Source organism: Pelmatolapia mariae, linkage group LG5 (genome assembly GCF_036321145.2).
Source record: "Pelmatolapia mariae isolate MD_Pm_ZW linkage group LG5, Pm_UMD_F_2, whole genome shotgun sequence".
Lineage (NCBI taxonomy): Eukaryota > Metazoa > Chordata > Actinopteri > Cichliformes > Cichlidae > Pelmatolapia > Pelmatolapia mariae.
The window spans coordinates 26,852,616-26,877,465 of NC_086231.1; the positions used below are offsets into that span (position 1 = coordinate 26,852,616).

The 24,850-nt window shown below is 40.9% G+C and overlaps 1 protein-coding gene across 13 annotated transcripts in view; it reads left to right on the plus strand.

Annotated features, from left to right (window-relative positions):
* celf4 (CUGBP, Elav-like family member 4) overlaps nt 1-24,850 on the plus strand; it is an 88,337-nt gene that overhangs the window by 58,320 nt on the left and 5,167 nt on the right. For 2 of the 13 annotated variants that reach the window (XM_063474510.1, XM_063474515.1), the window contains exons 3-11: nt 9,121-9,169; nt 16,197-16,325; nt 17,294-17,373; nt 19,508-19,648; nt 20,006-20,144; nt 21,633-21,785; nt 22,116-22,226; nt 23,577-23,642; nt 24,043-24,123. In XM_063474510.1, the coding sequence (XP_063330580.1) occupies nt 9,121-9,169; nt 16,197-16,325; nt 17,294-17,373; nt 19,508-19,648; nt 20,006-20,144; nt 21,633-21,785; nt 22,116-22,226; nt 23,577-23,642; nt 24,043-24,123 (949 nt within the window). The remainder of the gene's footprint in view (nt 1-9,120; nt 9,170-16,196; nt 16,326-17,293; nt 17,374-19,507; nt 19,649-20,005; nt 20,145-21,632; nt 21,786-22,115; nt 22,227-23,576; nt 23,643-24,042; nt 24,124-24,850) is intronic. The other 11 variants (XM_063474517.1, XM_063474521.1, XM_063474522.1 and 8 more) reach the window with 9 other exon arrangements.

The window sequence follows — 24,850 nt, forward strand, 5'->3', positions numbered from 1 at the left end:
AACCCTGTCTGCTCTCATTCCACATAGATTCTTATCCAGGTTGGAGCACTGAAAAAACGTGGAGGAAATGAGGGGAAAACACTGTTTTCATGCATTAACTTGCTGCGGGAAAAAAAATACGTTTTAACACTCATTTACTCTATTCGACAAACAAATTCATACAAGAGAAGAGGAGGGAGAAGAATGAGGGGGGAATAATAGGAACAAGAATAGAAAGAAAAACAGAGAGAGAACTACATTTTCATTTTAACCTCTCATTCAAAATTGCTCCAGAGCCTTCCCACTACTGCCAGCATTCAGGCTGCTTGCCAGTGAAAGAAAGAGAAAACAGGAGGAGATAAAAAGAAGAGGTGGGCTGGTGTGAAATGGATCAAACAATGGATGTGAGAAAAAGCATCGCTGCTCTCAACCAACTGCGGGCAAAACAGAAAAAGGAGTGGAGGAGGAGGAGTGGGGGTGTGCGATAACTTGCAGCTTTTAAAAATGTCTCTGTTTTGTAACTAGTTTTTTTTTGTTGTTGTTTTTTTTTTGACAACAGGTCGTCAGAAAGTTGGGGAAAGAATTTTCAAAGGCAGTTTAAAAGAAATTGTCTTTAACCAGGAAAGGATGCATCTGCATGGAAGTTCAGCATAAATACACCGAGTGGACCTTTTGAGTTGTCATTATTTTGACACACACGTTATTCCCAAGGTCGAGAATGATGCTCCGTGCTCGAGGGTGTGATTTGATTTGGATGCTTGTGTACGACTTGCGTGTGTGTGCCTGTCTATCATCCTCTGTCTTCATGTTCCGTGCATGCTTGAACGGTGTTTAAAAGCCGTGTTGATGAAGGAATCACCGGGTGATCAGAGGGTCGGACAGGGAGGCTTGCCTTCTTTTGTGATCTCTGTGTGTTTCCCTTTCATCTGCCTTTGTGAAGATGTAGTGATCTCCGTAGACACTACTGGGACAGCAGCACCACAGAGCAAGCAGCAGCATATAGAAACAGGCAGGGGGAAGAAGGTGGCGGTATTTTTCATTTATGTAGTGGCTTTAGAGGGATTTCTCAGTTCAGATAGAGAGGCAGCTTTATATTAAATTTGCATTTGTTTAGGATGATTTTGCAAGGGACGTTGGGGAATTTAACTTCCGCCATTCAAATACATCTTTCACCACCAGACATTAAACCTATTTCAGCTGCAGCTCAAAACCTTGCCCTACAAACACTGTGCATGTATATTATTCTTCAGAGAAAGCGAGCTGCTTCGTGATCTTACAGAATTTTGAACATTAAGAAATACTGATCAGTCTTTTTTGGGGGGCCATAGTGCATACTGCAGCCACGTTGTCGTTCTACTAGCCACCTTAGCGCTGCGGTTCAACAGCCACATAAAGTACAGTCTGTGCCAGTAATTCATAATTCATCTGGATGCCTTTTCCCCCCCCCCTTTCTCTCTCTTAATATTTATTTTGTTCCTGTCCACTCCGGCTGACTGCAGCATGCTACTCAATCCCACCCCAAACAACTGGGCCAGGCTGTGCTGTTGTCAGGAAATTCTCTTCTCGTTCTTGATCTGACACGAAACAGATTGCCCATCTTCGTTTGTCTGTAAAGATGAAAGGGGATAAAGAAGAAGACAATGCAACAAAAGGGAAGCGATTGTGATGTTTTGCTTTATAGCCCTCTTTACCCTCACACACAGACCCTGATCTCGCTGCAATATGTTTCACTTCAAAAGAGAGGTTTAATGTTTGGCCGTATGTCAGAATGAAGAACTACAGTGGTGGTTGGGGGGGGGAGGAGGAAAAATACTCAGTGAGATGTGTAGACATTAGTGGAGATTAAACCTGAGAGGAAGCCAAGTGAGATTTAAACATTCATCAATTTATAAGCTGTTATCAACACTACTATAGAATAGACCTAAAGGTTCTTGTCAAACCAAGGCAGGCCTGGTTCCAGTACAAAATGACTTAGGATCCATCTGAAATGAGTTCGGGTGTGGACACCCAAAAAGGTACCTGCCAAAAACAGATTACAACCATTTATATATGTCTGCAGCTGCTTTTAACGAATTAAAGAGCAATAACAAAAACTATACATTACTGTAATACCCCCGCCTGACTGTGATACGCCTTTGTTATTATTCAGTTCCAACTGAGGGTGCAAGGCATGCTTTTGTGCCCCGGTAGAACTGGAGCCTGGGGCAACATCAAGTCACACTGCATTTCTGGCATTTCAGGAACTAGTAGAACATCATGGTGGCTGTTGTTTGTTGGTAACAGAATTGTGTCTGACAAATGTCTAGTATGATCTTGTAAAGATCAACATGCAGCCTCCTGAGATACGACACATCTTTACTACAACTATCTCCTCTCAAATCAGGTCTCGGCTTGATTTTAAGTCAAGTCAAAGCATTGGATTATTACATTTAAATATTAGGAGCACTTTTTTTTTTTTTTAAAAAAGTGGACTTTGTTAACATCTTGATACATAAATGCCACCCTGAGATTTTTGCCTGATTCATAGCTCGGCTAGATAACAGAGTCTCAGATATCAAAATACCTATAAGAGCATTACACGATCTTTTGTAGTGACAAGAAATCTAAAAGAGGTGGAGCACTGGTTAATGTCAAAGACTCCTTGCAGGGTGGTCCTGTTCTGCTGTTTCGCTGCCTAAGACTTTTGAATATATTGCTGTTGACATCTGCTCTGGAGGTAGTGACCATTTTGCTGTTAGAATTTATGGTCCCCCTTCTGTAGGTTGTGAAGCCCTGAGAGAAATTGCCAAACTAATATCATTGTATATTACTTTTGAGGTAGTTATTCTGGATGAGTTGAGTTTAGATTGGCTCTCATATAGAAAGTAGCTTATTTTATTCAAGAAATCAGTGACCATGTTTTAAAAAAAAAAAAACTCCTGCCAAATTTACATCTAGAAGAACAATTCTTTTTTAGTTCACACAGATTTTTCTTTTACATAGAGGTGATGGTTCAAGTGAGCTTAATAATGTCCCATATGTAACTTTGTGATCTACAAATAAGTATTTGTAACAGAATTTAGTTTGACACGACTAAATACTGACTGAAGAATTTGAAAAAGTGCCACAGTCCTGACAAAAGACAAGAATGATTTTAAAAATTACAGTGAATTACAGCGTATATTTGTTTTCCTTTAGTAGGGCAAAGGAGATATGAAAAGGGAACTTGTCTGCTGAGATGACAAAATAGGCACTGCACACCAATGCTAAAATGCCATCCCATCTGTGAAGCATGGTGGAGGGATCGTCATTGTTTCAGCTGCTTTCCTTCTTCAGAGTCTTGAATTCAAAACAATAAAAAAGAAAGAAAGAAACTTGAAAAAGCTGAGGTTACACAGGAAAATGTCAGGGCAGCAGTCAGTGACCTAAAGCTTAGGAGAGGCTGACTGATAAAACTCGACACCGATCTAGAGCTCACAAAACAATTCAACAACAGAATGGCTGAAAAGACAGGAAAATCTGGTTTTGGGGTGAAAAAGTCAGAGTCCTGACCTTAACCAAACTAAGGTGCCGTGGCATGACCTGAAGGGGAATGTGCACTCAAGACATACCTGAAATATTAATGTACTCAAACAACTTTAAGGGAGGCATGCCCTAAAATCCCTCTAACAGCAGCTGTAGTAAAATTCTGATAGTGGTTCTTCCTGTTACCTCCAGGAGTTATTAAATTCAAGCATTTGTTAACATTTACTTTACACATTGTCCAGCTCATCCTGCTACATGACACTGGTAAAACATTTGTTGCACAGATTAGTTCAGGCACTTGCAAATTCAGTTTGTGACTGAATGGCTTGTAACTAACACATCTGATGCTGTGGCAAGCAAAGGCCAGTTTCAGTCGTCATCTGAAGCAGTTGTAACGGTGATGTGTGAGATTTTCTTTCGGCATTATAAAACATTCTTGTGACTTAGGGAAAAAAATCATGTACTGTAGAAGCTTAATTTATGTCAAATCTTAATTGTTGCTTTTAAAATAGGTTGTGATCACATGTAAAATCTAATATACACCTGCTTAATGTTTCTAGTCAAGCTAATCTTCCCATTGAGAGTGGATTTTTCTCGCCATCGACAGCCCAGTTTCCCAAAAGCATCTCAGGGTTATAACCATATTTGTTCAGCTAATGTTTCCATTGGCGCGTTTCCATCCCAAGATGAGTGTTATGCATGCTGAGATACTTTGGAAAGCAGGTCCAGGTCGAGTGCCAATGGTTCATTTGACATGAATACCAGCATTTGGTTACAGTTGCACTCAGCGACATTGCTCCTGCAGATAATTTTAACATTTGGAGCAGTTCTCTCTCTCTCTCTCTCTCTTTTTTTTTTTTGTGAATGCTTTTATGTGTACCACACTTAAGAACCAGTAAATATATGGATGAGCAGAGAGCAAAAGAACCCCAAACATCTCAGCATTCAAATGGGATAAAGACAAAACGAAAGCAATTGGAATGTAACAAGAAAAAGGCCTTCGACTGTAAAATGTAAAATAGAGCAGGTTTTGACAATAGTAAGGGAGGAACATTACGAGCAGCCTTCCTTGCTTCCCTGGGAGAGTTTCATGGAGTGCTTTCTCACTGTGATAATGAAATGACCTGGCCTGCACTGCTCTACTCTCTCTCAAAAACACATCTGCTAGACGAGGGTGAAAATGAGAAAATCCTACCTCCTCTCCCGAGTTTCGTAAAGCATACTTTCAATATTCTTTTTCACAGAGTGATGGGAGTGTGAGTGACTGTGGACTTTCGTGTCCTTGCGAGTGTTGTGTATTAATGTAGCTCTGTGTGCATGCATTATTGTGTGTGTGTGTGTGTGTGCGTGTGTGTGTGTGTCTGTGGCTTGTGATGCTGGCATTGCCTTGAGCAACTTGTAATAAACTGTATTTGAAGTGCATCTGACATAACAAGGTACTATAAAGAAATTCAGCAAAAAGAAATCCCGTAGAGTTGTCATCATAATATTGTTCTTATAACTTCATTTTTGTGCTTTGCACGCAGTGAAATCAATACTGTAAGCAGCAAAACTCAGATCAAGGACTTCAGTTTTGTCCCATTTCAGAGGAGAATCCAATAAGGCAAAGCTTGAGTCCCACACTGCTTGGAGCTAATCTTGTGGGCCTTGCTAGACATTCAAGCCATGCCACACTGATTCAGAAGAATGACTCACCAGTTTGGTAGAGCACAGACTGCATGCAGACCGTGTATTCCCTCAGCTTCTAGTTAACAGGGAATCTATGGCAGCACTGAGGCAGAGCACTGTCATTGAGTTACATAATCAACAGAGGAGTGTAGCAAGAATGTGTGTGAGTGTGCGCGCCCCCATGCATTTGTGTAGCTGCAGTTCCTCTTGAGCTGTCAATCATGTGGTACACACCAAGGCCATTCTCAACACAAGTCTGCTGAGGTGGACTTTCAGCAAGAATGGAGCTTAGCATGTGTGTGTGATTCATTTTTTTTTTTTAGGCATATGTAAGGAAGAACAGGCGACCGCACTTACAAGGCTGAGGAGAGAAAGCGATCCACAAACAGGGTATTAGGCATGCATGCTGTGAGATGAGCCAATTTAGGCACTGCACATGTTGACTCACAAGGCTACATTTACATATCTTTTGTGCATACCTACACTTATTTATCTCCCGATCCGTGCACGCTTGGATGCATAGGCCTATTTTGTGCTGTTGCATGTTCTGTGTACACGCCAGACTCGTGTGGATAAGCATGCATGTCTAGTCATGTGAGCTTAGCCACTTACTCTTATTTCATGTCTGTGTGTATATATATGTATGCATGTATGGATTTTAGCCTCTTTTGTGTAAATGAGATTTTTCACTGGTATTAGGCTAAAGAGAGCTTCTCCTGCTCAATGCTGCCATCTGGCTTTAGCTAGCACTACCACAGACATCCGAGGGGAGCTATCCGTGCGAGTCAGCGTGTGGGTTTAACAACTGTTTTGGGATCAGTTGTCCAGTGGGCTGGTGCTAACTCACCCTATTATGAGCAGGATGATAAAGCTGACCTTGAAGCAGTTTATGGGCCTGGAGTAATGGAAACCACTGATAGAGAGCCCATGAAACAGCACTCAGCCCTCAGTGACAAAAGAAAATAATGGTTTAACCACTTAACATTATTTTGAACGGTATCTAAAAATTTATGAGCAGACATTTTACGTGCTGGTGCTCAAGTGGCAATGATGATTTAAGGGATTCACCAATTCATCCGGGTTCACAGGATTTTGCACGTTAAGAGTGAGGAATTATTGTTTTAATAAAATCTAGCCTTTTATATGTTATTACATATAAGAGATCAAGTATATATCACATACTGTATATTGTTGCCATCGCCATCCCCAAATAGTTTTTTGTAGCTTCTCTAAACTCCAAGTGAAGACTTAAATAAAGACCTGCGTAATTAAATAAAATCTCAGTGGGTCAGTGTTATCATATAACATGCAGGTTAATGCTGACACTTGCATAAAGAACTAGTTGAGGTAGAACACAATTAGATAAGATTGAGGTCAAACTATTTGTATGGGTCATAGTAAAAGTGCTCATATGCATGCAGGCTTCTACCCCCACCCCCCACCCCCGACCCCCTCGGGAGCATTGAGCTGACCTTGTCCCATACTCTGATCCATATCTTCTTCTTCCCCTATGTCCTGTTTTCCTAATTCCCTCTCCCCCTACTCTTCTTCCCTATCCCACTTCCCTTTTTTATCACTACATTTATTCCTCCCATCGCCACCCTTTTTTCACTTTTTTCATTTAGTTTTTTTTACTTTTCTCACCCAGTGTGATCTCACCTTTCCTGCGATCAGTTGTTTACCTAACACTTTTTTGATTCACATACGGTCATGTGAAAATAAAGTTTTCACAGCGATCCATGCAATCGTGTAAAAAAAAAACTAAGTACACCCTGATGAGTAGCTGGCAGAGCCACATTTAGCAGCAATACTTTTGAGTAATTGTTTTCTCCATGAATTTATCAATCTCTCACATCATTGTGGAGACATTTTGGCCCTCTCTTAAGGTCCCGCCAGAGCATTTCAATAAGGTTGAGGAATGGACCATTGCAACACCTTTCTTTTCTTTTTCAGCCATTATGTTGGAGACTGTTGCTGTGTTTGAAATTATTGTCCTGTTGCATGCCCCATTTTCAGCCAATCTTTAGCTGTTGGATAGATGGCCTCACATTTGACTCTAAAATATTCTGGTATACAGAGGTGTTCGTGGTCGACTCAGTGACTGCAAAGTATCCAAGTCCTGTGTTTTTGGCACAAGGCCACATCATGACCTCTCCACCGACGTGCTTGACAGTTGGTGTGAGGTGTTTGCGCTGACATGCTGTGGTTGGTTTTTGCAAAGCGCTGCACTGTGCATTACCAAACATCTCAACTTCAGTCTTGTCTGTCCAAAGGACATTATTCCAGAAGTCTTGTGGTTTGTTCGGTTGCAGCTTTGCAAACCTTAGCTGTACTGGGCATGTCCTTTATAGAAAGAAAAGACTTCTGGTAGCCCTTCCAACAAGCCATACTTGTTAATTTTAGCATCATGTTTCTGAGGTCTGTAGAGCCTGAAATGTAGCTCTTGGTGCATAATCTGACCCTGGTTTGAATTTGCTGAGCCAGCAACTCCAGGGAAGATTGTGGCATTTTAGAGGTGCTTACACTTTGTTGGTCAATTGATTAGCAGTTTGTGACTGGGTGTACTTAGTTTTGCACAGGATTGCACAGAGTCCTGTGAAGTCTTGTGAAAACTTTTTTTCACAAGACTGTACTCTCGCTTTTTACTCATTTTTAACTCCCTTTTTTTTCCATTCCCCATTTTCTTTATCCCCTCTCGTCCTTTTTCCATATCAACAGCCAGTCTGATAAATAATGCATCACAGCACATTAAAAACATTAGCAGGGTTCTCTTGGCTGTCAAAGAGAGGGAGGAGACGAGGGAGATGAGGGAATGGGTAACTCAAGTGTTGTGGGGAATGATGTGATTTAATATTAGCAGCTGAAAAGCGCCAGAAAAGGGTGAAGGTCCGAGCATTAATTGTGTTTGCGCCGCGTCCTCATGTCCTCGTGTCCTCGTGCTCAAAGTTTTTTGCCTTTTGGGGAATCATCTGAAAGCTTGCAGATTCATAAGGGTGATGACTGTATCAGCAAATTCAAAAGAAAAGATTTTAATGACATTTTGCAAAACACTGATTCTGCATCACACAGAACCTTGACCTTTCCCTTCTCCCTTTCATCCTTCACATTCCCCATCTTCTCCTCTCCTCTCCTTTTCTTCTCCTCTCTTCTGATCTCTTCTCCTTTCCTCTCCCCCTTCCCTTCTATTCCTCCTGGCAGCATGGCGATTGGCATTATTAAAAATTGATTGGTGGCGAGCGTTTAGCAGGGTGGCGAGGCGGAGAGGAAAATTTTGACAGGCAGGAGTGAAATGAAAGGAGGGCCTCAGCGGACACAGTGTGGAAAGGTCTCAGTGGGGGACAGTGTGTGTGTGTGTGTGTGTGTGTGTGTGTGTGTGTGTGTGTGTGTGTGTGTGTGTGTGTGTGTGTGTGTGTGTGTGTGTGTGTGTGTGGCTAAAAGAAGACTGCGCAAGAACAATTTGCAGTGAGGCTTAGCAGTCTGAAAACCCATGTAAGATACAGTCTCACTGTACAGTATGTACTGTATGTGCTGGCTGCGCTGTACGTGCATATGTATCCACATAAAAACACAAAGCCCACATTGATAATATTGTGGTGGCACATCAAACCTCTAGAGACAGACACATTCACAGTAGCTCTGCTGACCCGGTGTTACCTTTCCTCTATCATCCCCTCTTTCTATCTTTCCCTTCATCCCTCTGCTTATCCCCCTTTCCAACCCTTCTCTCTCCTTTCATCTCAGATCAAATAATATTTCCAACCCATATTCCCAACCAGCTATTCCCCCAATGGCTGTAAGTGCTGCAGCTTTGGAGATTTTCAATACATTTTACCCTCAATTTCGCCTGAGTGATTCTAAAAAAGTTTTTTTAGGAGGGGGGAAGGTCGGGGGGCGGGGGGTAATAGCATGTGCCATTACATGATGCTAACTGGGTTCTTTGTCTCCTGCTTTCTTCTTTCTATGTCACAGATGAACAGACCGATCCAGGTGAAGCCAGCAGACAGTGAGAGTCGAGGAGGTACTGTACGCCCCTCTTTGTTGCCTTTTTTCCCTCTCTTCCCTCCACTTCCATTCTTTGTTCTAGCCCTTCAAGCATGTTGCCTGCGCGTATCAGCCTCACCATTATCTGTCCTATTAAACGATGCCCCGTACCTCGACGCGGGCTGACAGCGCGGCCCAGCCAGACCCTCCAGTTTTCAGAACACATTATGTAAACGGCGCTCTTCCTGGCCAGTGTAGCCTCTAGCTCCTTTCCTTGAGTCTCATCATATGCACTGATGCATGTACAAACGCGTATGCATACACGAAGATACGCATGACCTGTCATTTTCGAGGGGGAAACAGGTCACTTTGTTTGTCAAACACCAAGGCAAACAAGGCAAACCCAATTTGACTAATGTCACAAGCTTGTGTCAGCCAAATGAACTGAAAATGTAAATGACAGGTCTGTGTGAATGAAAGTGAATTCTGGTCTGGTATTTTGTGTGCAGCGCGCCATATTGACAGCTAAGGCCGCTTAAAGCGAATTTTCTATGTCTAGACAAGTAGTGACCTGCTCCTGACATCAATCAATGGACTGTACAAGACAAGATTGATGCAGTCTGACCAATTTTGGCTGAAGTCTTTCAAAGTTTTCAGTTTTTAATATAACAGGCACCAGAGTGATTCTCCAGGCACAAGAAAGATGGAAAGGGTGGGTGGGGGGGGGGGGGATGGAGCATGCAAGGAGTTAGTTGATAAGGTTGATAAGCAGTGGATGTCTACAGACTGAGAGAGGTGTTAGTTTGTACAAAAAAATAAATAAATAAATAAAACTGCAAGGAAACTGCAACTTCCTCTTCTATTTAGTTTGTTGGTTCTCTGAGAATGATTGATGGAAAGGGGGAGAAAAGAGGCAACACTGAGAATGAGGAAAGTGAAGGCAAGGCAAGACATCCATACTTCTCTGCCTCTTATCTAGTTCCCTACACTGCTGGTTTTCCAGGAAATTTCTTTACTTCTTGATCCCACATTTTCACACAGGAAAGCAAAGCAATATAATATAGTGCCAGGGTGTTAAATTGTACTGGTGGAGGAATAATTCATCTTTCAGTTGCACTTTCTGTTACAGCTCAGCAACGATGTGGTAATAATGGGGTAAAAGGGAAGGAATAAGAAGGTAATAATATGGAGATAGCAAGTTATTGCCACTTAAATACCAAATCTATATCCAGTATCCAGTAAGTATCATCTTTTATCAACAGTGGTTTTAGCTGAGTATGTTTGTGTAATGGGGTAATAAGGGGTCAGAAACTGGTGATAATAATAAAGAAACAAATGTATGCCAAAAAACAAGGCAAAAACAATTATATTGATAACATAATCGTAACCTTTTATCAATAAAATCTTAACATTTGTGCATTTGAATTTTTATATACTGGTTTTAAAGTGTACTGGTGGTACCTTCTAGCCCCTTATGACCCAGTTACATACATTTCAGTGTAATATTACTCAGCTAAAACCAGTGTTGATACAAGATGTTACAGCACTTGGTTATTACCTTTTCTTACTTTGGCATTTACTTGATAATAACTTCCTACTTCCTTATTATTACCATCTTGTTGTCACCTCATATCCCCAGTGTTATCACATTATTATTGAGCTGCAATAGAAGGTTCTACCCATATTTCCTCAAAAATCACACATACTTAAGTAAGTGAACATAAATATTAAATAAAGTGTAATCTAAGTATCAGACATAAAAAAAAAATAGTGATTTATTGCACTGTAAGTATTTTGCTTTTGTTCCTGGATGAGGTAGAGAAGGTGGGGATGGGAGGTGCTGTCACAGCATGAGAGGCAGGGTATAACCTGGACGGATTGCTGTCGCAGGGCTAACACAGTGAGACACCTACAGGCAATTTAGGAATCACCAATTAACCTAAGTACTAGCCAGTGCACCCAGAAAGAACCCACACGGAGCAAACATGCAAGCTTCACACAAAAATCTCAGGCAGATTTCTACCTTCTTGATGTGAGGCAGCAGTGCACCACTGCACCACCGTACTCACTATTATTTTACCTTTTCAGGGTAAAATAGCAGCAAATACTTCACATCTAAAAAACTGGCATGGATCACCAACTAAGCACTTCTTATTGTAACAGTGCCAGAAGCCAACAGGTTTCGAGCCACTGATTTAATGCTCTGGATTTTAAAAGCTTGTCATAAGTTTAAATGCAAGATTGAAACTTGAAGACTATGGCTTTCTAATAAAATAAAAATAGATGCACTGGAGTAAGAAGTACAATATTTCATCTTTAAATTACTTCAACAATAAGATAGCAAAAACTGAAAAATATTCAAGTAAATGAGATTCAAGTACAGCACTTGATTCAATAAGCATGTTGCTTTCCACCACTGTTAACAAATAAGGAGCAGCTACTTTCAGTCATAACTTCTCTGATCGAGCTTCGTGAGAATGCAAATGTGCCACACAGTCAGTTCTGACATTAAGAGACCTTTAACTTGCCAGCTTCCAAGTACTAAGACCGCCTGATGACCAGGTGCACTAATGTGCCTTGATCTTGAAATAAAGCAGCTTTGTCCAACAAATTCACAGCTAGCGAGTGTCCTATATCCTGCTCTGTGCTTGCTCTAGTCAGACATCTCCCTCACCTAAACCAAACAGTATTTCCAGTACTGAGTCTGCAGATAACGCAAGCCATCTGCTACAGTGCGCTACGTGTGTGAGAAAGGATAACTGGGGACAGTGTCCCGACCTGATTACCCTGACATTTTCCAGAGTTCATGTGTGAAAACTGATTTAGTGAAGATCGGTCTGTGCAAGTGATAAAAAAAAAGGAATATTGTTAAGTGGGGCAAAAATCAATAATGAAATTGGAAACTAATACTTTTTATGTATCCTGGTACAACTCGAGCCAACTAAATATTACTGTAGTGGGAGATCGGGGAGAGCCACTGTCATGTACTGTCTGTGTGCGTGAGAGAGAGAGGGCTTTACATCGTTATTGAGACTCTGGTGTATATTGATTTGCTCTCTTGCTGAATATGAGTGTGTGTGCGTGTGTGTGTAAGTCCTTTCACAAAGAAAGATGTAATGTTTATTGGTGGCTTCCCTGGAGAATTGTTGGCCACCATTGAGGTGTGTACTATGAATGTGTATGTGTCTGAGAAGATGTGAGGAGGAGGAGGAGGAGGAGGGTGTGGGGGTGCAAACATTTCAAGATTTGCGAGTGCGTGCCTGTGCATATGTGTGTCCACCTCTGATATGCGCTACACTCTTGTAAACACTCACCATCCCACCCTGCCCCCTCCCCCGGTGCAAGGCCAGAGCGCAGATTAGTCTTGTTGACTTGGCAAGGACACCCTGTCAGGCACAAGCAGCGGGGAACGGACCCTCAACACGCATGCACGCACACACGGGCGCTCGCGAATACCCACACCTAGACACACATTAATTTGCAAAGCACATTCAGAGCCTCAATTGCACTGAGGCTCATTAGTTTCCGAACGTATACATCCCTTTTTTCCAGAAAGCTCAGATTCTATGCGATGCGGGAACTGATGACAGCCGTGTACATCGACACATCTGCTGCTTTCGCTCCCAGCACACTTTCGCTGTCAGCTTCACAATTCTCCTCGACCACTCATTGAGTGACTCGACTAACGCCGTCATGTGCTGACACTAATGAACTGATGCCGAACCTTGGTCTGTCCATATTTTATTAGAGACCCTGAATGACCGATTTGTATCCGATTATAACGTTCTACAATGTATCTGACAGCCTGTAACTTTATATGTGAAAAAATTTACAGTGAAAAGAAAGAAATTAGGTTTTAATTATGAGTTACTTCACTAAAAAAAAAAAAAAAAGAGTACTGGCCCTCATTAACATGACACAATAATTTTGAGTAAAATGCAACTGAAATATATAAAATCAAATGTTTTTTAACTCAAATTCAAACTAATCATTAAAAAACATAGTTTAGTATAAACTCAATGTATACCAATCAAATACATTTAATTTCACCAGTTGTATTAAATTTAATGTTTTGTACCAAAATTACGTGTAAGATTTACATGTAATCAAGTTACTTCACATCAGCATTTTGGGCATAAATATGGTGGAGGCTTTTTGCCAAAGAAGAGGCCAGCAGTTAATATATGCAAATGGGTTATTGCTACGTGCTCATAAATGAGAATTAGACCCATAAATGCATTAGGTGTTGGCCGTGAGAAATGATAAAGTATTTTTCCTGACGCTTTACCTGCTGTAACCTTATACAGAAAGTAGGTATGCTGTTTCGAAGGTCTTAGCAAAGCTTTTCTTTAGCCATGGGAAAAATATGCGCATAGCCTCCCACATTCATATAGCTGTCTCCTGGATTCAGCATAATCTTTGACTTATGCATATTACTTCCTACTTCTGTATAATAATAATGACAATACATATGTTGTTCTTTGGGGGGGAAAGGGGAAAAAAAGAAAAAGTTCACTGGCAAGACTAGGGAACTGACCTTAGTTAAATTTTAATCATGTTCTGACCTGAGGAAAGACACACCCACACAGCTGCCTTCTCTCATATCTGACACCTGTGACAGGCGCAGTTCCTTGCCTTGCCTATAGGTTGTAATTTTAAATGACTGATTCAATGGGAAAAAAAATGTCAGACTGATGTGACAAGCAAGACCCATGCATTGTCACACTGTCATTGTGAGTTTCTATCTTGTCGTGCCATTTCATATCTGACAAAAACATCTGATGAAACAGCTACTAGGATGCTGCGTACAGGATGTTGTCTCACCACACATTATGCATTCACATTTATTTACACATAACATTTAATACAAGATGATTATCACTGGCTTATTTTCTGTAGAATCTGCACAAATAACATTCAACATGGTAGATTTTTCAGATCATTCATATTCTGGTTTGAAAACTACGACATGTTGTGGAATCCTCGGGAGGACCGAGGGACTTGGTGAAATTTCCTTCCACAATGGAACTGAAGAGTATGACTCCTGGTGGATGGGGTGCAGGAGGGAGTCATAAATAAATGAACAAAAAATGAAAACCATTTAATTTGCCACAAATACCTCGCTCTAGAAGAGACCACTGTTGCGTCACAGTAGAAAGCAGTGACTGCTCAGAATCCTGAGTGGTGCTTCGTATTGCTTTCTTTTTATTTCCATGTCATATGGATGTCTCAGCAGTGCTGGTTTGCCTTTGTGAGACATTGCTACAGCATAGAAATCATTCAAAAACTAACCAAGGTTATTATGAATTTAGTTTTATTTAGCATTTAACTAAAACTGTGTGTGACTCAAACAGAAACAAAAATAAAACAAGACCAGCTGAAATGATTTTCTGAACTTGCGTCGGACCATCTTTACTACCGAAACTAAGCATTTATGCATGAAAACATCTATGCTTTTATTTTCCAATTCTTCCCCCTGACAAATACCGTCTGTATGAAAATAATTAACAAAGACTGCAAACTAATGAACACTAAACTAAAGCAAAGCCACTCTGGAAACCAAGTGAAACTAAACCGAATTGAAAACAAAAACAAGTAATGAGAAAACACAAAACCATAAAAGCTCTGCAACCAGCCTCCGTGATGATCTGCTGTGCGCCCGTTGCTCGTTACAAGTCCCCATCATCTCTTAATACCGGTGGCCTGGGCAGTGTGAGAGGAAGCATAAGCTGGACTAGCTGGCCAGCTCGCTTGGTAACTCCTGTTAATCTTCTCTCAACAGTCACTCTGCCAGAGTTATGTTTACAGTTTCATTCCCTGACTGTTTTTCCTGCTGAATGAAATTTTAAAAAACCCACCAAATCTCTGGGCAGCTCTACTTCTTCTCATGCTTGAGTGAGGGAATTGCTGCTACACTGACTCATTATCCCTTCTTGAGGTACAAAGTGGTATTATATGAACGTAACTTTAGTCAAATATCTCATCATCGCAACATAAGGGATGTTGAAGATGAAGCTGCCAGGCAGGAGGAAAAGAGGAAGACCTCAGATGAGGTTCATAGATATGGTGAAGGAGGATATAAATCGGAGATTGACTCCACACTGCTTTCTTTTTTTCTTTTTTAGAAACATGGGCTTTATTTTAATTTACTAAATATTTTTAGCTAAAAACAACACCAACGCCCAAGAGAGAGCATGACAGTGTCTGGTGTCCCTGCCACACCTTGTCAGGTATAGACGATTAGCAATTAAATCCAGGGCAACAGAAACTCTCGCATTACCGCTGCATAAGGAGTTGAGGTTGCAGAGGGGGCGTAACATGTGAAACCAGCAGCATAGCCAACTTATACAGTGGCAAACATTTACCACAGACACAGCATGTGTCACGCAAGCTGCACTGAATGTGATGAGAGAGAGCACTGTTGTTAGCATCAGACATACTGTGCCATGGGTGATGGTAGTCATATTCCCAAAGGACAGAGACTCCACAGAAAAGGGCTTCCTTGCCTTGATTATGGTGCCCTGCAAATATGCAATGGGCAGCTGGTTAAACAGTAAACAGTATTAATACATTTTAAAGTGAATATGCAGAAACAGCTGTGCACCTCAAATAGATTGCATACTAAATAATAACATAATACACCAACCAGCTAGTCCATTTAAAATGCACATTACAGACTTTCAGCTCAGGAACAGCATTGAATTAGAAATACACTAGGACTGCAGCATTAGATTACATTACATAATCATTTTTTCTAGCATTATGAACTTTTTGTGAACTCTACTATAACTTTCTCTTTTTTGCGTATAGCTTCAACTCAGTAGTTTTTAACGCAAATAAAGTTGAATTTCTAAAGAAAATTAATCAAACAGATTTTCAAGTTTGAAAATTGTTGCAATCGACTGTATCACAAAACTTCTGATATTTGACATGGTGCTTGTGTATCTAAGGCTGAGCAAAAATGCCTCTGTCTAAGCGACGCAGCACGTCTCTTTGTAGAATACCAAAAAGCATCTCCTGATCTCCTGAACTCCTGATCGTGACCTATTCCTTTTTCCTTTTAGAAGACAGAAAGCTTTTTGTGGGCATGCTCAACAAGCAACAGTCAGAAGATGATGTGCGGCGCCTTTTCGAGTCCTTCGGCAGCATCGAGGAATGCACCATCCTCAGAGGTCCCGACGGAAACAGCAAAGGTGAGTTTATAGCTGTTTATGACTTTGAGCCGGCAGACTTTTTTCACAGGCTACTGCACAGAAATGATTTGGCCTTTCAAAGTTGGTGACTTTGCAAAGTTCTTCTTAAAACACTCCGCGCTGAGTGATGTCAAAGCGGGCTATTTCACAATCATCAGAGGAGTCGTTACATAAGAATACCGGAGATTCAGTAAATTTCAACAGTAAATGCCATTTGAAAGCTTTCGCCCAAAGGGACGAGAGATACAAACCACCAGCTCTTTACAGATGAACCCCATTAACCTCATGAGTCAACCTACAAGGCTCTGATAAAGAAAAAAAAAATAAGTCACCCTCCTTATTAACCGTCGGGCTTCATGTCATGCCAGAAAAATGCCCTTTTTAAATGTTGTCAGAGTGCTACACAAGTTCACCGCATGAAGTTCATCAGTGGGCTTAGCAGCTAATCAATGAGACTCGATGATAACTAAGCCTGATGATTACAGTGGGCTTGATCATTCTGATTCCTCCGTGAAGCTCCATTAACAAGGCTTCATCAGCCAGCTTACTCAGCTAAGTGGGCTTTAGCTCAATAATTACTGAGAACTTGATCACTCAAATTTATCAACGGCGCTTGTCAATAGTAAGCGACACCAAAACGCTGTAGCATTTTGAGCGCTATCTGAGGATCCTCGAAGTCGTTAATGACGCCAGATTGGCACATTTAGTCTGCTGAGCTTCGATCAACATTGATGTAGCAATCCACAGCAAAGGAGGCTTTCTTCACTAAATATTTGTTACTGTAGAAAATTTATCCCAGGTGGGAAAAAAAGGATGGGGGGGGGACTGTCTGCTTGTTGTATTGTTACTATAAATGCTTTGTTGTGATACTGTATGATATACTTCTCAGGAAACTTTTTTTTTTCCCTTTGTTCTCGCGATCTCATTATCCCCTTACTCAGGTTCTCCTCTCTCTCGTTCTCTTTAAGGCTGTGCGTTTGTAAAATACTCCTCTCATGCTGAAGCTCAGGCAGCCATCGGTGCACTACACGGGAGCCAGACAATGCCTGTGAGTAACTGCGTGCGTGCATGTAGGTGTGTGAGAGAGGTGAGTCACACAGAGAGATGACTCAAATAGTGCTTATATTCCTTATAAATTTAACTCAGGCTGGAGTTTATCAGTCCCAGTGAGGAAATTTGTCCTTAGGGCTATTCGATCTTTCCATCTCAGTTGAGCCATTTTTTACACTTTTTTTTCCCGGGTTGAAAGATGAATCTATGAATCTATCTCATGAGATTTCTCAAATATTAGACCTATAGAGGAAATATTTTTCAAGTTCCTCTAAAGAAGAGGTGATCATATGCACAATATTTGCTTAAATTATAGTCAGTGGATTAGGACTACTGGGAAATGTTGCATACCTATAATTTTGGTAGGCACAGTTGTTATTTTTGTTTTTTGCAGCAGTTTTTATCTGTCATCCTGCTCTGCTGTTTAAAAAGAAATAGCTGGTAAAAACTGCTCCAACATTCACATATTAAAAAAAAAGTCCAGCCTGGGACAGATGTAGCTAAATTTTTCACTAAATTTACAAAGGTAGCACATTTAAATAATTATCAATTACTTTGAACTTTGAAGAAACTGCTGATCTGCTGGGATTTTCCAGCACAATCATCTCAAGAGTTTAAAGAGAATGGTCTGGAAAAAGGGAAAATATCCAGTACTGATGTCAGAGGTCAAGGGAAAATGGCCAGAGTGCTGCGAGCTGAATAGGCAACAGTAACTCAAATAAGAGAGCATCTCTGAATGCAGAACATGTTGAACCGCAAAGCAGATGGGTCTACAGCAGCAGCAGAAGACCACACCAGGTGCCACTCCTGTCAGCTAAGAATAGAAAACTGAGGCTATAAATCACACAGGCTCAATTTCTCGGCACGCTTTGGGTCCCTTAGTACAAACTGAGCATTGTTTAAATGCCAGAGCCCTCTTGAGTATTGTTACTGACCGTATCCATCCCCTGATGTCGACAGTGTACACATCCTCTGGTCAGTACGCTACCTTGAACCTCCAGTGCAAGCAAAATAAACAAACTAAGGCATGTAGCCCTCGAATAAACCATTTGGATCTTATTAGCATCTGAAATCTTAAACATTCTTCATGGATACGGTGTATTTATATGGGTAATTTGCATATGTGGTGTTTCGTACACTAGGAAGATATTTTACATTGCAGCTTACTGTGCTGCATTACATCAGCTACAATAGTACCTACAACCTGCAATGGGCTGGCAGTAAAAGTTTGAAGAGTGGCTCATTAAAGGAGTCCAACAGGCATTTCTGAATTTATCTGAAGCACCAATTACAATTTCACATTGTTCATATTTTATTCATTGTACCTGTTATATCTCTATAGCTTACAGTGCCATGAGAGTGAGCTCACATTGCCTACCACTGATGAAAACGTTTGTTGGATTGGACAGTCAAAACTAAGAGCTATGAAAAAGAATTTGTTTACATGAGCCAAATTCAGAGTGCATAGCGATGTGTTCACTAGCACATGTACATGTATGTATTTAGTACTGGTAATATTTTTTTTAAAGGTTTCAGGGGAAAATAGTCAAGATCTGTCTTGATGTTTTGCTTTTTTGTTGTTTTGTGTTTGGTGCTGTATCTGACAAAAATCCCATAGAATACTCCCAAATCTGGCAGATTCCACACAAAGTATCCAGCTGTTCCCACAAGCACAATGGTGGAGATAGAGTATTGCTAAGCAGCTTTGTGAAACCACTCAACTTGTGATTTATGATTTAGGCAAAAAAGTAAAATTTTGCTCTTCTGTAAAAGTGGCACTTTTTTCATAAATATTTAAATTGCTCTAATAATTGGAATATATTCATAATGGAAGCCTCGCAACAGGAAATTATGAAAATTTAAAAAAAAAAATTACATGAGAATGTAAGGTTGACTTAACATAGAATGTCCCTTTTAGATATAACCCATCAGGACTTTTTGGGGAAAATGGGCACCAGTTAAAGCTCTGGGGGCCATTGCCTTGGCCGGAGATTTAAAACAGTATGTGTGTATGTGTGCTAATGCAAGCTTATGTCAGACGTCTATCGAACCACATTAACATGTACTTCTTGGCGTGTGTGTGTGTGTGTGTGTGTGTGTGTATGTGTGTGGGTGGATGGGTGGGTGCACAGGGTGCCTCATCCAGTCTGGTGGTAAAGTTCGCCGACACGGATAAGGAGCGCACCATACGCCGCATGCAGCAGATGGCTGGTCAGATGGGCATCTTCAACCCTATGGCCCTGCAGTTTGGAGCCTATGGAGCCTACGCTCAGGCAAGATGCCCCACAGAACTCCTTTTTTTATCCACAGTTATTTATTCAGTGAGCCGCAGAGATTAAACAGAGCTCTCGAGCTTAGCTCAAATTTAAATTTGAAAAGGCAAAAGAAGAAGCAGAAGTCATCAAGTCAAATGTTAATTTAAAAAAAAAAACATAATTAAAGAATAGACGTTCTATAAAGTTTAATACCTCCTAATATGCTGTTTCCCATCTCTATAGCAGCATTTCTGCTATAGCTCTACTTCTTATGCTTTTTTCTGACTTGTTTGCTTTGCTTAACTCAGACTCACAGGTCTTTACTTTTATTACTTTCTGCTCTGCTTATAATCCCTTCTTCTTCATCACCTGAAGGTGCAGCAACAAGCAGCACTGATGGCATCTGTAGGCCAAGGAGGCTACCTCAGTCCAATGGCAGCCTTTGCTGCTGCCCAGATGCAGCACATGGCCACCATCAATGGCCTCCCCGGAGCACCGCTGACTCCCACGTCAGGTAACTGGTTTAAGGTCAATTGTTAAAGTACCTATCAGAGTTTTTTTCAGAAAGTGCATCTACCACAGTGCATGCATTGTGGATTATATTTTTATATACATAAATATACATGAGCACAAGCTAGCATTAATGTTCCCGAGGGGAGCTGACAGCAGACAATCTGGTGTCACTGGAAGCCAAGAACCCAAATCTGAAACCCTAAACCTTCCATCTGTGCACATGAGACTTTTGACTTTTATGAGCACTCAGTGCTACTGAGTGCTCATAAAAGTCTTTACAGGTCATAAAGGTCATCTTAAGGTTAAGTACGTACAACATAAAATAAATCAATAAAATTGAATAACCATATCCATCAAAGAAATACATCAGGTTGATTCTTTAGTCTAAACATCTGCTTTGATGTTTGTAAAACAAAAAACTTTCTTGTCAAATGTTGGTTACTCAAACACTAAAACTCTAATACTGCTTATATTAACAGTTAACAGTATAACAACCAGAGCTGGTAGGAGAACATACTCACACATTTAAGTGAAAAATGAATACAAATATTTTATATCTCTTTATCTATTATAGAATCACTGGAATGTTCAATATTTACAGTGTATTAGTAAACAAATATTTGGAAATTATTATCAATGTATATACGAGAAATGAAAAAGGGTGAGAAAAAAATGTATAGTTGTCAGTTTAGTGTTTGGCTGTTTAAAAAAATATAAAACCCTCTCTGGGGAAAGAAAAAAAAACAGAGGTTGCCCTTTTGCCATCCTCTAGTTAGGACTGTGACCACTGAGGACTGTTTCCTCGTGTTACTTCATAAATTGGCACTGAGGTTTTTCAGTAAGTAAAGATTTCCTGACTGAAGTGTTACAAGTGTTAACATGACCCTACAACATAATATATCATAATATATATGCACTGCATGACACAACAGTCTGGAGAAAAGGATTTTCTTTTGTTTATTCACTTCCATCATGCCGTCTAAATCGAAGGCATTAAAATAAGATGTGGAAAATCGAATATAAGTATGAGATCCTTTTGAAAACAGCAGCACCAGCTGTTTAATAAAGTGTAATATTAATGACTAAAAATAGTTTATTCTTTTAAGACCCGACTCTAAGACTGCAGTGGAAATAAGATACAGCCGAAAGGAAGAAAATGCATGTTTCGGGATACACCCAAGGAATGTAAAAGAAGATCATTCTGGGAACACATAATTAGCAATCATTTGATATCAACACAGTATTCACTAGTCTCAAAAAATACGTCTGAGAGTCACATCTAATGGCTGTTGTGTCACTGTAAGGGCCATACTTGGACAAGAAATCAGCCCTGACATTTAGTGTCTTCACCGGCCCACTGGACCGGCCCTCCTGACATTTGCAAGAGTTACTAGGTGGCCAGTCAAAGTAAAACTTTTCCATAATGTCCTCGGGGGGGGAAAATTGCATTGTTTCTCTCTGTCTCTGTCTGTCTGCCCCATGGCTGCAGGTGGCAGTACTCCACCAGGCATCAGCGCCCCCACAGTGACCAGCATCCCATCTCCAATTAGTGTAAATGGTTTTACTGGCATGCCGCCCCCGCAGGCAAATGGACAGCCCCCCGCAGAAGCAGTTTTTACCAACGGGATACACCATTATCCTGGTAAATATGATCATCTCAGAGGCAAACGCACACACACACACACAAAAATTCAAATGTTAAAGTATGATTTTTTTTCAATGTAGACACACGTCCACTGTAAAGCAACCATCAACAGGAAAAGCGTGCATGATGTTGGCTTACACACTAGAATAGCCTTTAAGCATGTTCATGGGGGGTGAGGCCAGACGAATGTAGTCCACAGAAAGCGAGCAAGTCGAGGCGATTATCGTTTGGCAAAGGCGTTCGGGCTGCCGGAGTCTAACTATGCGCTTGTGTCATGAGCCGTGGTTAGTACCTTATTGGATGTGTTTGGTTGTCTTGTCTCCCCAGTGTTGCAGGAGGTGGTTTTTAGAGAGGACTCAGAGAAAAACGGCTTGGGCGTGGCTCCGCGGAGTTGTTTTGGGGTTCAGGGTGGCTGCTTCCTCTCATCTCTCTCCGAAGGTAGCGCTCTTTCCCTCCCACCCTCATCCCTCATCCCTTTTCTTTCTGAGCTCAGGGTCAGGAAGATATCATTTCAAAGCCATTTGGGACCAAACATTCTTTTTTTTTTACATTTAAAACATTTTAAAAAGAAGGAAAGAAAGAGGGACAATTCAAGTTTCTGAGTGAACAGTAAAGATTTATATTGCTTCAAATATCTGAAATATTTTCTGCTCTGTAATATGCTCTGAAAAAGACTCTGACTTCTTAGGTTTCCAGACACTGTCATCAAGAAAAGTTCTTTGCAGTGTATACAAATACAAATCATCTTGTTAGAATAAACCTATCCCTGTGGCTGCTACATTCACAAACTTGCAATTCCCCTGGCAAAATGTATCACAGTGTTACAAAGGATGATAATAACACAGACAGCTGAATTATTTTTGAACAGGATTTCACCTGTTTTTTTTTTTTTTTATTTAAGGTTCTTTGAGCCCATAACTCTTCTTCTTTTCTTCTGGCTATCTGTGGCTGTTTTTCCAGTGTTACTGTTAGTCCACAGCGTGCTCGGTGTTACTTTGGTTTTAAAGGATACTGGCGTTATCAGTGTGTACATGTTTATCAGTGTGTGTGTATATGTGTGTGTGTGTTCTCAGTGGTGTATTTATTGTGCATGCGTTGTATGCACGGGTGTGTAGCATTAAGGTGCGGCACAGTGCCGGCGGTAGTTCAGATGCAGGGAGAGTTTGCTGTAGATCTGTGAACATGTGAAGTGAAAGCAGCAGGCGTATCCACTGTTACGTGCGTTGTGCTCGTCCTGTTGTTGTACATGTGAAAAATAAATGTGTTTCTTGGTTTTTTTTTTAGGTTTTCTGTGATAGGCACAAGTTTAGGTACATTTTTTTCTTTTGTTGTGGTGACAGTGGAGCCATGTGTTGTTGGTTGTTTTCTTTTTTTGTTTTGTGTGTGTGTGTGTGTTTTGGTCTTAACTGTGGTTTATCAAAGTTTTGCTTTTCTGCTTTTCTTAAAAAAAGAAGAAGAAGAAAACTTTTGAAATGCTTTGGGGAAACTTTTAAGTATAAGGGTCTGGAAAAAGAGAAGGGAGAGGTTCAGAATTCAGTTCCTCACACACCGAAGCGAAGTGAGTTGACTCCACGCTGTTCGGCTCTCTAACCTTTCTGCTTTTTCTTCTCTCCATCGCCCTCCTCCCTCTCATCCCTGCTATATATTACTCTCTCCTTCCTCCGTGCCCTCTCCTCCATCTACATTCTCCCTCTGTCTCACTCCCCCTACACACACATCTCCATCCATCTGTGCTCCCCCACCACCACCTCCTCCTCCTCTTTTTTCTTCTCTGTGTCTCTGTTGAAGCAGCTCAAAGTCCCACTGCAGCTGATCCTCTCCAGCAGGCTTACACAGGAGTCCAGCAGTATGCAGGTCTGTCTGTCACTCTCACTGCACCAATGATATGTGTGTGTGTGTGTGTGTGTGTGTGTGTGTGTGTGTGTGTGTGTGTGTGTGTGTGTGTGTGTGTGTGTGTGTGTGTGTGTGTGTGTGTGCAGTAGGAAGAGAGGCCAGATTACGGAAATCAGGACAAGGATAAGCATACCTTTGTTCAAAATTTGAATTTTGATATCGTAACATTAAGTGTTTCAGTCTCACTCCATCAGTTTGTTCTCTGCGCCGCGTCGGGTGTGCAACACGTTAGACTCTATTGTGTGTTATCTGATCGATTGCCTGCTGTGCCCCTGCATATATCACATTGTTTGTATGTATCCAAGTGTGCGCTCTAGTCATGACTGTTATCTGATCCGCGGTGTGTGTTTGTGTGTGTCAGCAGCCTACCCCGCTGCATACGGCCAGATCAGCCAAGCCTTCCCCCACCCTCCACCTATCATTCCACAGCAGCAGCGAGAAGGTAACGCTCACGCACGGCACGCTCCTGAAATACTCATACACGCTGGCAAACAATAACTCACGCTTACTTTTGTTCTTCATCTAATTTTACACACACACACATTCGAAAAATGTACAGGCGTTTGAAATGTGTACCGTGTTTTGGGGTGATTTGAAATGTTGCCAGTCAGTTTTTACGAAAAGTAAAAATATTCAGCAGTGTTTGGGGTGTTTTTTTACATGACACAAAACAGCTTTTTTATTATTGGTGCTTTTTGGTTCAGTAATATAAAAAAACAGAAGGCAGAGTGGAGAATGAGTCAAAGAAAAAGAAAAAGAAGAATATTACTGAGCATCTCAAACTCAGCTGTAAGCCTTCTCATGAACCGAATGACCGCCAAGCTCAACACCCATGCCTGGGACCTTACTGCCCTCTTGTGGAAGTTAAGATAAAAATTGCAGATGATTTCACAGCTGTGGCAACCCAGAGGCTATATTTTAAGCATTTGGGAGTCATATAGTAAGGGGTACCATAAAATTATCAGTATGAAGGTTGTTAGTTTTCATTATACTTAACATTCAGCAATCACAACTTAAGGTTACCATTCAACTGTGACTGAAGCCTTGGAGAAAACTGTTCTACACTTTTTATGGGTTTTATTCATGTGTTTCATTTTTGCAACTCTGGAACTTAAAACTAGGCAAATATTAAGAAACTCATTTAAGGAAAAAATTTTAAATGTGAAACT